At 41.1% G+C, this 13,249-nt stretch overlaps 1 protein-coding gene across 1 annotated transcript in view; it reads right to left on the bottom strand.

Annotated features, from left to right (window-relative positions):
* Nucleotides 1-11,322, bottom strand: part of BCAT1 (branched chain amino acid transaminase 1) — a 97,288-nt gene extending 85,966 nt beyond the window's left edge. Inside the window, exon 1 of the mRNA XM_080662070.1 lies at nucleotides 11,076-11,322. Coding sequence (XP_080518196.1) covers nucleotides 11,076-11,123 — 48 coding nt within the window. The 5' untranslated portion in view covers nucleotides 11,124-11,322. The remainder of the gene's footprint in view (nucleotides 1-11,075) is intronic.
* Nucleotides 11,323-13,249: the final 1,927 nt, after the last annotated feature.

Below are 13,249 nucleotides of genomic sequence, written 5' to 3'. Positions count from 1 at the left end.
GCTGAGGGACCTCCCCACCCAGTGCACAAATTTCATGCACCGGGCCTCTAGTGGTATATATAAAAGGCTAATATGCAAAGTGTCCCTCAGGAGTTCAACAGGGAGACCAGGAGTTCGATCGCTTGTTATGACATGCACTGACCACCAGGGGGTGACGTGGAATGAAGGAAGGCCCCATCCAGCAGCTGGCAGCCAGGAAAGGAAGGCCCCAGCTGGCAGCCAGAAGGCCCCAATCGCTGGCCAGGCATAGGCACCCTATCTATGCATGAATTTCGTGCACTGGGCCTCTAGTTTATAGATAAGAAAACTGAGCAAAGCTGGGATTCACACCCTGCAGTCTGGCCCCAGTTTGTGCTGAAACCACATGGACTTTCCTTGCAAATGTCATGAGAATAGAGACTTCACCTCCTCTTCATCCTTGTAGCCTCAAGATCTTATGCAAATATTTGCTCAGTAAATGCATTACAGTAATCAGAGGTCATTATCCCAAGGGAAATGAAAAGAAGGGGAGACTATTTATCCTCCTTTGCTATTAGATGTACCAGTGAACACGTCTCAGCTTTGTCTGCCTTTCAGTACCAGCTACTCTGATTCTTCTGGATTTACAGTCTCCTGACCAAGTTATTTCTGTCTTTATAGGCTTCAGGTCATTTGGCTGCTTTAGCACTTATCCACTACCCAGTGACTGGAGGACATGATGGTCCCACTCTCTGGGTTGTCCCCGAGGCGCAATAAGTATAATGGTGATTTTCCCATGGACCTAGTGGATCCAGTAAGTTTCCTAAAGAATACCAGAAGACTCATTGGGGAGTCTTGGAAAGAGCAGAAAGCTAAAAACTACTCCTCAATGGATCCTTAGCCAACCATAAATTGTTGCTGATGTATATAAGCAAAAGAAAAGGGAAATAAGTTAATTACCAGAAAACTTTTAAATAGTGAACATAGTAGGTGGCAGAATTTTCAACAGAAGATTTGGAAAATCTTAGTTCCTAAGGAATAGAATTGAAAGTTAGAAAAATAAGGTCAAAAGAACAATCCTTCTTTGGCAGAATTAAATGCCTAAAATGACCTAATAGATTTTTCCTTTCAAAATTTCATTATTCAATGAACAGTGCCTCTGAGTGCCTCTTTTGTTGGATTTGTTTGTCAGTGTATGCATTAATTAGTTTGCTTAAAAACAGCATTGTTTGCAACAAAAGAAAACCATGTTAACCAGTATTGGAATTGGTTAACATCCCCAGACACATGACTGTTCTATAGTATAAGTCAGTTCCTTGGGCTATAACATGGCTATTTCCTTTACCTATTGCCTAATCTAAAAATGGTGATGATTTAGCAGATTGGCATTACTGGGTTTGTTTATTGTAATCTTCATGGTATTCAGTTCATATTGCTATGATGCAGTTTTTTGTATGAACTTTCCCAGAAATATTTACAATTTATGCTAACAGTAGTTATACAGTTTCACCACTGACATTCTTTAAAAATCAATGAGAAAATAGCAGCTCTATAAGATGAGTTTGGCAATAGGCATCATAATTTACTGTTCTATTTTTTATAAGCCTCTATCTTTTAGTAGTCAATTGGAATCCAAACAAATCCAGACATGGAAAAATGTACCTGCTGTTCAAAAACAAGTATAAAATTGAAAATAATTAGCTTCCCAGACAAGAAAAAACTGAAGGAGTTCATCACCACCAAACCTATATTACAAGAAATATTAAAGGGACTTCTTTAAGAAGAAAATTTAAAAATATGAGTAAGAAAACAGCACAAAGAAAAAAATTCTCACTGACAAAGGCAAACACATAATAAAAACAGTGGGTCAACCAATACTAAAGCTAGTACAAAAGTCACAAGGCAAAAGTAGGAAGATCATGTTAATTATAATTATCTCTTTTTAAGAGATACACACAAAAACATACAAGTAAAAAAATAATAATGACAAAAACATAAACACAAAGGGAATCAGTAAAAATGGTAGTGTTTTTAGAATGTTTGAATTTAAGTGACCATCAACTTAAAATAGACTGTTATAAACATAGCTTGATATATATGAAACACACGTTAACCACAAACCAAAAATCTACAAGAAATAAAAAGAAAGGAATCCAAACACAACTCTACAAAAAGTCATCAACATACAAGAAAAGAGAGCAAGAGAATAAGAGAGAACTATAAAAACAATAGGAAACAATTAATAATATGACAATAACTACATACCTATTAATAATTACTTTAAATGTAAATGAAGTAAATGTTTCAATCAAAATACAAATGGATAAAAAAGTTGTACATATATACAATGAAATATTACTTGGCCATAAAAAAGAATGAATTTTTACCATTTATGACAACATGGATGTACCTAGAGGGTTTTATGCTGAGTGAAGTAAGTCAGACAGAGAAAGACAAATACTGAATGATTTCACTTATATGTAGAATATAAAATAAATGAACAGAACAGAAACAGACCCATAAATACAGAAAACAAACTGATGGTTGCCAGAGGGGAGGGAAGTTGGGGGTGCTGGGTGGAAAAGGTGAAGGGACTAAGAAGAACAAATTGGTAGTCACAAAACAGTCACGGGTGTAAAATACAACATAGGGAATGTAGTCAACAATATTATAATGACTATGTGTGGTGTCAGGTAGGTGCAAAAAAATATCAGTTATATAAATGTCTAAGCACTATGATGTATACCTGAAACTAATATAATATTGAATGTCAACTGTAATTGAGAAATAAAACTTTAATGAAAAGAAAAAATCTATATCGAGAAATATGGAATAGGTAGTTGATGTAGCTCAATTAATACTGTAAAGCACCATTAAAAGTGTAAGATTCGTGCAGAGGAACTATAATTATAGAGAGATTGCAAGATGTGATCAATATCTTATTTCCTGACTTCAAAAGTTTACCCTACTCTGACCTTCCCACCTTCCACCCATATTCATTCCATTGTAAAATATAGTCACTGTTCTCAAAAAAATACCTGGGAATGAGTGAGCCTCATGGTGAGTGGCATGATGGAGGGTATAGATGGAGAAGAGGTGAAACAGGGAGGAAGGAGTTAGAAACATACATATGGAAATGTGAGAGCTCATTTTTAGTAATAGTAAATCCTCCATTAAGGCCATACAGGAATGCATGCACACAGAAGAACAGTAGGAGAATAGATTAGAAAAATGCCTCATATAGTAAGCTAAATTCAGTAGACATGGGGGGAAGCCACAGAGGTATTTTGAGTGGGGGAATGAAATAATCAAAATAGTACCTTAGGAAAACTAAGAAAAATTAAGCTTCAGATCAGTTAAGAGAAATTTGAAATAATTCAAGCAAGAAGTGCTCTAGCCAGTTTGGCTCAGTGGATAAAGCCTCAGCCTGCAGACTGAAGGGTCCTGGGTTTGATTCCCGGTCAAGGGCACATACTTTGGTTGCAGGCTCAATCCCAGGCCCTGGTCAGGGCATGTGCAGGAGGCAACCAATTGCTGTGTCTCTCTCACATCAATGTTTCTCTCTCTCTCTGTCTCTCCCTCTCCCCCAACTCTCCCTAAAAATCAAGGGGAAAATATCCTTGGGTGAGGATTAACAAATAAAAAAAAAGAAGTAATGAGAGCATAAATTAGTACTCTAGCAATGGAAATGAGAGCACATATAGATATAGAGAAAATGGAATCCATAGGATATGATACTAATTAAATGTGGGGGCAAGAGAGTAAGGAAGAAGTAAAAGATGGCTGCACTTTGGTCAAATATGCACCCTTGCTACAATCAGCTGTGGCTGAGGTGGGGTAACCTGTCAGGAACATAGATAGCCATGTAGGCCTGTCCCTTTGACAGGAACAACACGTAGGGACATTATCTAAGAAATGGGAAGGCTAGTCACCCCAAAGTACTAAACTCAGTACTATATTATGCCTGTTTAACAAAACAACCAGGCACACACTTCAAAACAAAGTTAAAATGAAAAAATGAGAGTGCAGATTCTGTGAATCAACTCCCAGAGCTGATTCTGTGACTATTGCAGGGGATCAAAATGTTCCACTTTGGCATAAGAATCAGTTAGAGCTGAAGGTACTTAAGATCCAACAGATGCAGAATGAAACCTTCATGTAGCATCCTTCTCTGACTAAAAGCAGAAACCTCAGAAATGAGGACTGCCATATATGTTCTCTCCTGGGAAAGGTTTATGGCTGAAGAAGGCGGAAAGTCAGCAATGAGTTGGATCTTCACTAACAAACCTTGTTTTTCCCATATATTTACCCTCCCCTAGTTTGCCACCCTTCAAAGCCTAAAGCCTTTACCTTCATCTTGTCTCTTCTCCACAAATTTATTAAGAAGCTATGTAACCCCAAGTTCTATCACCCCTTTGCATTACTCATCACTGAATTTCTCCCATGTATATGCATGCTGCGCACATTAATAACCTCTTGTTTTTCTCTTGTTAATCTGTCTTTTTCAGTCTAATTCGCAGGGTACCAGGCAATGAACCTAAGAGGGTTGAGAAAAAAGGTTGTTCCTTCCCCAGACTATCCTATATAATAAAAGGCTAATATGCAAATTGACTGAACGGTGGAATGACCGGTCGCTATGATGCACACTGACCACTAGGGGGCAGACGCTCAATGCAAGAGCTGCCCCTTGATGGTCAGTGCGCTCCCAGGGGCGGAGGGCTGCTCAGCCAGAACCCGGGCTCACGGCTGGTGAACGCAGTGGTGATGGTGGGAGCCTCTCCGCCTCCGCAGCAGCGCTAAGGATGTCCAGCTGCTAGCAGTCAGACATCCCCCGATGGCTCCTGGACTGCGAGAGGGGGACACCGCCCCCCCCCCCCCCCAGTGCAAGAATTTCATGCACCGGGCCTCTAGTTAAAACATAAAGAAGAAAGTGATAATTCATATGCTGATAAAACAACAACAACAAAAAACTGTTGGTTGCCTTTCTGTTTGAACTAAAGGCAGATGAGTGGACTTTTCACTATTCAAAGGGCAGTGTGGATCTCTTGCTTATATTTTTACATTTTCAGCTGACCGCATAGTCAAGAGACAATGGCTCTTTGCTGCTCTAAATAACTAGATCACTTCAGTATTTTCTAACAGTCTTCCATGGATTCCATTGTTTTGATTTTAGTAACACATAATTTAGATATAAAATATTGTGCCTATGTATGTTTGTACATTTTTCTGGGGAGATTTTCCTACTTTTCATAAGATTTACAAAGTGATGTCATATCCAAGAGTGTCTAGAATCCCTAGTGAGGTGGAAAGCAGACTGGACTAGGAGTCTCTAGTGTCTCACTATGCTTTGCTATTTTTAATCTTAAGCAATTCTAGTAAGTTTTTAATTTTCATTTTTCCTCATGCATAAAATGGGGCTAATCATAGCTGCAATGCTTTCCTCATACAAATGTTTTGAGGTTACAATTCAATGTTATGTAATTTACATAGAATTTAAACATAGAAAGCATCATTATCTTAGTTAAGCCAAGAAGTCTTTCCTCAAGCCTGGATGTGTTCTCTTATAAACACCAGAGTTACTAACCTTGCAAGCATACAGAACATTCACCAACACTGACAACCATGGAATCCCCAGGTAATGCATTATGCTTGCCCATGTAGACTTTATAACTCTACCTTTTGTCTTCAATGTTCAAAGAAACAGTTATTGTGATACCAGATTCCTGAACCAACATTTAGTAAGTACCAAAATCAAAACAATTTAACTTTGAATCTGAATCTGAAAAAAGGAAGTGAAATGTACATGGCAAAAATTACCATAAAATGTATGTGGCAAAACTACCCTTTAATGTGGTGTGGAATTCTAACAAATGCTAAGTGACCATCCTGTGCAAATCCACCCTGGGCCTCAGGCCCAAACTGTGTTGTCTTTGTTAGAGACATCTGTGGAATGTTTGGCCTAGAACATCCCAATAGGTGCTCCTCCTGTCTAGATTTATAAGGAGTCAGACATAATTTGAACTCTCAAATTACACCCTAAGCTTCTTAGGGGTTCCTAAGGCAAATAACCAACTACTACGGTCAAAAGAGTCAAAAACGGCCCTGGCCGGTTTGGCTCAATGGATAGAGCGTCAGCCTGCAGACTGAAGGGTCCCCGGTTCGATTCCGGTCAAGGGCATGTACCTTGGTTGTGGGCAAATCCCCAGTGGGAGGTGTGCAGGAGGCAGCTGATCAATGTCTCTCTCTCATCGATGTTTCTAACTCTCTATCCCTCTCCCTTCCTCTCTGTAAAAAATCAATAAACTATATTTAAAAAAGAAAAAAAGAGTCAAAAACATTTCTCAAACTAAGGGATAAACTGTAAATGCAACTGGTCGAATATTTAGATCTACATATCAAAATAAAGAACTAATACGTTGGTTCTTTTTAGATGAAATACAATATTCTTACTAATGGAATTAACTAATTTTACAAATGTTTCACAATTTTTCAATCACAAAGAAGCATGTGTCTTTTAGTATGATTTCTCTGGATGATTGCTTTCTGTAGTGTTATTTCTTCTATTTGTTAAACATTTTTCTCCTTTCCTCTTGACTTTTTTCTACATGTTTGGAGCATGATAATCTCTTTAAGATTTTCTTTCTCTCATTAACCACTGAACATAAGAAAAATGTTTTGCAAAATTAATTTTTCCCACAAAAAGGCATGGCCTATATGACAATAGGAAAATGTTTATGTAATGTGCTATCCTGTATTAATGTGGTGATCTAATTCCTAAGTTATTTTAAGGGCATAGGTACTCAGTTTCTAGAGGTAATATTATCAGCTTGTGAATTTAAGGGGGCTAATTGGAAGCACAGGTGTTCCAGAAAAGACCAATTCTGCTTTGGCTTTGCATTCACCATTGACATTATGAATCACAGACTACAATGGCAGGCGTCCTCAAACTACGGCCCGCGGGCCACATGCGGCCCACCGAGGACATTTATCCGGCCCGCCGGTGCTGCTGCCTGTCCTGCTTAGCAGCTGACTTGTCCTGGGCCCGCAGTGCGCATAGGAATTTGTTCATAGTTTTTTTTTTAAAACTATAATCCAGCCCTCCAACGGTCTGAGGGACAGTGAACTGGCCCCCTGTTTAAAAAGTTTGAGGACCCCTGGACTACAGCTTATGATAAAAATGTTTGCACGTATTTGCAAAGTTATGTTTACGAATCAGAGCATTCCTAGTCCTTAATGTTGCAACATTTCAAAACTTTCAGTCGCACCTCACCTTTATGTCTCCATTGATTTCTATAGAATCCAACTTTAGAGGCCTTAGTTGAGGGCACTGACATTTATTATCAAACCAGAGGCCCGATGCATGAAATTCCTGCAAGGGGCTCGGCCCCTGCCGCCCAGGAGGCTGCCTCTGCCTCGGCGCTGCCCACAACAGCTTCCTCCGGAAGGACATCCGGTCTAATTAGCATATTACACTTTTAGTATTATAGATGGGCTACAGAGGCTCAGGAAAGCCCATCAGCAGGAATGTTTACCATAAGTCACATCAAATATTTAGCACTTTGGGGCAGCTGTTGAGGGGATAAAGTTACAACACAAAGGCTGCTCACATTTACAACTGTAACGTGAGCAGACTAGTCAGTTTCCTTCTGTGCTCAAAAAGAATGATAGTATCACACAGGAAGTAGAGGATGCCTGGGATAATCATTTCTATCGCGAAAAGTCCCAGATCCTCACTCTGATATGGTAACGAAATCCCCTTGGGCAGCGTAAGGCTGTGCATGCAGTGGGTTTTCATAGAGTGGTGGTTGCCAAGCCTAAAGAGAAACAGAGAAAGCTCTTCTCTTTTCCATCTTCCTACTCCCAATAAGATGCATTCAAAGAAGCAGACAACATAAAGTCCCAAAAGATATAACCAATCCAAACCCTCAGGATGTCCACAGTTTAGAAACAAGCCTTCATTGATACACAGAAATAGTTTACTAATAAGCCCAGACCTCCCTGGCCTATATCTTGATATTAGAAATAAAGAACTAAAGGGGAGCAGCATAAGCCAGCCAAACAATGTCTGAGTGGCTGCAGATGCAGGAGAATCTCTGAAAACAGAAGTTGCCCTTCTCTTACACTTACAAGGGAAATCTCCATTTGTAAGGGTGTCTCCCTCTCTGTGCCAGAAAGAGGAAGACAGCAAAATCTCTAGAAACTCTTATCAATAGAGAAGGCACCTACTTAAATCTGAATAACAACCTTACTCTTGTTTACTGTGCTTTCCCTGATAACATCCCATAACTTTCCCCCCAACATTGGTGTTTTTTTTTTTTTCTTTAGCTGAAGATGTAAAGGGGTAGCTTGGGCCATTTCAGGGAGTCCCTCTGTTTTTCTGGGTATCACCCGTGTATGGTGGAGGTATACATGCTATTAAATTTCTGTTGTTTTTCTCTTGTTAATCTGTGTTTTATAACAGAGAAATGTCAGCCAAGAACCTAGAGGGGTAGAATTATTTTTCTTCCCCTGTAGAACTAAAAGTCTGGGCCTGAACTAAGGGACAATATCTAAAATTATGGCCCTGGCCGGTTTTGCTCAGTGGATAGAGCATTGGCCTGCGGACTAAAGGGTCTCAGGTCCGATTCCGGTCAAGGGCACATGCCAGGTTGCAGGCTCGATTCCCAGTGGAGGGGCGGGGCCGGGGGTGGGGTGGGAGGATGTAGGAGGCAACCAATTAATGGTTCTCTGTCATTATTGATGTTTCTATCTCTCTCTCTCTTTCCCTTCATCTCTGAAATCAATAAAAATATATTTTAAAAGATCTAAAATTATGAAAACAATTGAGATGAGATACACAGCTATTGAATAAAATCATAATTTGGTTTCAATTCTGAGCACAAACCTCTGTAATAACCAAATGACTGTTTTCAACTTTCTTTCATTAACGTTTTAAACCCATTTCACATAATTAGACCTTCTCAGTTTCCATGAGCTGACAGGCAAGAGAAATTCTTACCTACAAATGGAAAATTTTCTTAACTCTTCTTCCTTTCTCTCCATAGTTCTAAAGTCAAATGAAGTTATTCATTACAGAAGCTCACTAGATGAAAGATTAGCAAAATTAAATTGTCTTTCCCCCACCCCCCCCTCTTTTCCTTTTTTCTCGCCACCACATGTTCCATCAATGCCCTTTACTTAGGTCAACTCAACTAGTTCTGTATCTCTGAGCCTTGCCTGTGTCTGGAATGGGAACCCCTCTCACAGTCAGGCCTCAAGTCCTGCCCCTGTCCTTCACTTACCCAGACAATGAGTTGTCTTATCTGTCCCTTTAGGGTATGTGTCTCTTTAAAATCTCCACCTTAAATATCTAGCAAAACATAGTATGTACATATCATTTTTATACACATGCTATTCAATATATGTACCCATTCTGTGTGTGTCTATATTAAAATATAAACTCCCAGGCCAGACCATGTCTTGAGAATCTGCAGAGGACAGAACTTATCATGGTGCCATGTATAAAGAATATTTTAGAAAATAAATTGTGATGATGATAGCAATACTTAGGTAAAAGTAGGAAGGCTTTTGAGATAATAAAAACAAACTTAAAGAAACATCATGTACTCCTTAGATCACACCTAGAGTACAATCCTTTCTTTCCAGATCTTAGTAATGTTTCAGAAAACAGAACTGAGACTACCTGAAGATATCCTCTAGTTTGCTGCATATAAAATTACCTTGTAAAAGAGACAGTGGTTTTTGAACCCATGTTAAAGGCCCCATGAACTTAGAAAAATGCATAATCAACCACAACTCTGTGTAAGAGAGAGAAAATCTGGAAAAGCAAGGCTGTTTATTCTCATAATTTTCCCCTTTTACTCATTAACACTATACTCATTGAAGTGTATTTTCCAGCTGCAATTAAACAGACATCAGCAAACCAGAAATAGAATATCTAACCATAGAAAAAAAGGATTGCTGCATGTTTTCACTGTGGCACATTTGCATGATCTCTTTTTAAAACAAAACAGTGTTTCCATTCAGTTCTGCTTAATCTTAGTGGGCATTTTTGTTTGATTTAAAAAAAAAAAAAAAGGGGCACCATTTACTTATTTCTTGTAGGTGAGATTGTGGCTAAGCACAGTTGAGCTTTATTTCTCCTAAAAGTTCAGACTGCATGAAGGAATCTCTTATTCCTAGATGTTAGATGGAAGACGAGGGACCCTACCCGTGCATGAATTCGTGCACCAGGCTTCTAGTATATATAATATATATAAAATTTGCTTTTATTATTTGAAACCTTCATTTTATCCATTCTGTACTATCTATGCTTTATCAGTTTTGGATGCCCCCCTTTTTTTCAGTTGTATTTAAGAGTGGATGGAAGATCAACTCCTCTAAACTCTGTGAAGCAGAAATGCCACCACAGCTTTTTGAACTGTAAAGAGTTTATTAAGTCCAAGAATATTTCCTCAGCTTTGAGTTGCTGTGCAAATGGATTCAACACAGCTGCTCTTCAGTTTCCAGGAGCTAATTACCCTTGATTAGCATAAGAATGACAGCTATTAGGGGGCTCCGTTTCTTAAAGATGCCCTCCGGTTATATGATTTGTAACTCCTAGAAGCTTTAATTTTCACAAGGTACAAAATAAGAGACTTCTGCTTTTCCTGGCGATGAGACGGTGTTACGTCCCCCAGCCCCCATCGTCACCTAGTGGTCCACCCCTCCTTCATTAGGTACCCCCAGCCGAAAACTCCTGTCTACAGCCAGGGGCAGCCCCAGGCCTCTTCTCCAAAGTCCCCACCTCCCGCGCATCTTAGTCATTGAGAAAAGCTTCCTCTTCCTTTGCAAACTTCGTAACAGGCAGGGAAGGAGCCGCCAGCAGCCTTTTATCTCCGCTCACAAATGCAGCTGTGAAAACGCCTGAAGAGGCACATCCTGTGAGCCGGGGCCAGACAGAAGTCTGAAAAGCATGCAAGGTCCCGTCCAGCCGCGATTGACAAAGAAGATATCTCAACACAGACCACGGCGCTGCATCGTCCGTCCCCTTTCTGCCCACCGTGTCTTTGAGGAATCGCAGGCTCCATCCATACACACACTTTCTGTAAAACAGAGTCAAAATCATAAGCAGTTACCTTCATTGTCCCGGCGGCTGTGGGGATGGCTGGAGCTGAGCGGAGCATCAACCCGAAGTGTCCCAACCTCGGTGCCTGCTGGGTCGTGGGCGGCGGAGCGTCTGGGGAAGCAGCCGGGGTGGTGGCTGCTACACGTGGCGGCGGGACTGCGGTCCGGCCTCTCGCAGAGAGATGCTGGCTCTCGGGCTGATTACATCAGCAGGAAGAGCGGTGAGGGTGTGTTTCCCCCAGACCGCCCCCTGAGGGTAGCTCGTTCCCAGCACGAAACTCCTGATCCCCGGCCCCGCTCTGAGCCTCGCCCACCCACCGCTCACCGCTGGGACTTTGCCATTTCCAGAGCAGAGCGCGTTGTAGTCGCGACCACCAAGCACTGCAACGTGTACAGGGCCCCTTCCTGGCTTTACAATTTCCAGTTCACTTCGGTTCATGCTACCTACGTTCCATGTCCCATTGCATGTGCGGTGCAGCGTCGTTATCTTCCTTTCGCCTTTGGGTACAGCAGCCGCTGGACATCCTTTTGGCTTTGGTCTAGTTGCATCAGGAGCAACAATGCTTTGGGTATTTACTTGTTCTCGGTTCTTCCCTCGGAAGTGAGTGCTTTCCAACCTGGGAGTCTTCTCTTTCAGCAATACAGTCACCGCCAGCCACGGGCGCCCACGTAGCAGTTGAAATGTGGCTAGTGTGACTGAGGAACTGAATAGTATTTTATTTTATTTCACTTAAATTTATGTTTTAAAATATACTTTTATTGATTTCGGAGAGGAAGGGAGAGGGAAGAGAAAAAAAACATTCATGATGAGAGAGAATCCTCAGTGGGCTGCCTCCTGCACGCCCCCTACTGGGGATGGAGCCCACAATCCAGGCTTGTGCCCTGATGTAGAATAAAACAGTGACCTCATGGTTCATAGGTCAAATATCAACCACTAAACCATGCAGCCAGGCTAATTTAAATAGCCACTGGTGGGCAGCATAGATAATTATATAAGTTCAAATTCTTACAAAACCGCTGGTGTGGCTCCAGAAAATGGGTGCTGTACAGCCTGGTCAGTGGAGGTCTCAGTGATCACAGCTTTGTGGGTCCATGGATAGCAGTTAGGATGTGCATTCAGACTGGCTTATTTCCTCAGGTTTAGGAAATAGAAAGCTGGATCCATATACATGGGATTGTATTTAAATCCACTTGGGGAAACATTTTTAAAAAATAAGCAACATTTCATTTTTTTTCTCTCTCTCTCTCTCTAAAATAGGCAACATTTCAGACATTATGGATCCCCAGGAGATTTAGAAACCAATCCCACACCTGGAAAAGTTAGATTCTTAGGGGTCTTGGACTGTGGATTCTGAGAGAGATTAGATTGCTGCAGTGTTTATTCTGGAACAAAGCAGGCTGTATCTTAAATACTGTGAAGGAAGTTTCTAGGTTTGAATGTTAATCTCTTAGATTATTTAAAGATAGCTGAATTTCAACTTGTTGGCTTTCTAAATGGATTTTAACTGACCATGGATATTCAAAGGCCACTATGGAAAAGCTCTCATATATTTAAAGTGTGCATGTGCACAAATACACACACACACACACACACACACACAGAGCATGTGTTACAGGATGGCTTTATTTTGAAAATATTGAAAGTGGAAGAAAAGCAAAATTTCACTATTCAGAACTTTCATTGTTAACAATTTAGATATTTTCTGGCTCTTTTCCTTTTCTCTATATTTGAGACCATCTATATCCTATCTAATAAAAGAGTAATATGCAGATTGACCATCACTCCAACACACAAGATGACTGCCCCTACGTGGTCAAAGATCCTGCCCCCATGTGGACACAAGATGGCCACCACAAGATGGCCAGCAGGGGAGGGCAGTTGGGAGGGACCAGGCCTGCAAGGGAGGGCAGTTGGGGGCAATCAAGACTGCAGGGGAGGGCAGTTATGGGTGACCAGGCCTGCAGGGGAGGGCAGTTAGGGGCAAACAGGTTGGCAGGGGAGCAGTTAGGCATCAATCAGGCTGTCAGGGGAGTGGTTAGGGGGTGATCAGGCTGGCAGGCAGAAGCAGTTAGGGGCAATCTGGAAGGCAGGCAGGCGAGCAGTTGGGAGCCAGCAGTCCTGGATCGTGAGAGGGATGTCCCAGATTGGAGAGGGTGCAGGCTGGGCTGAGGGACACCCCCTCCC

Source organism: Plecotus auritus (genome assembly GCF_963455305.1).
Source record: "Plecotus auritus genome assembly, chromosome: 3".
In the NCBI taxonomy this organism is placed as follows: domain Eukaryota; kingdom Metazoa; phylum Chordata; class Mammalia; order Chiroptera; family Vespertilionidae; genus Plecotus; species Plecotus auritus.
This window is presented reverse-complemented; position numbering and strand designations above follow the sequence as displayed.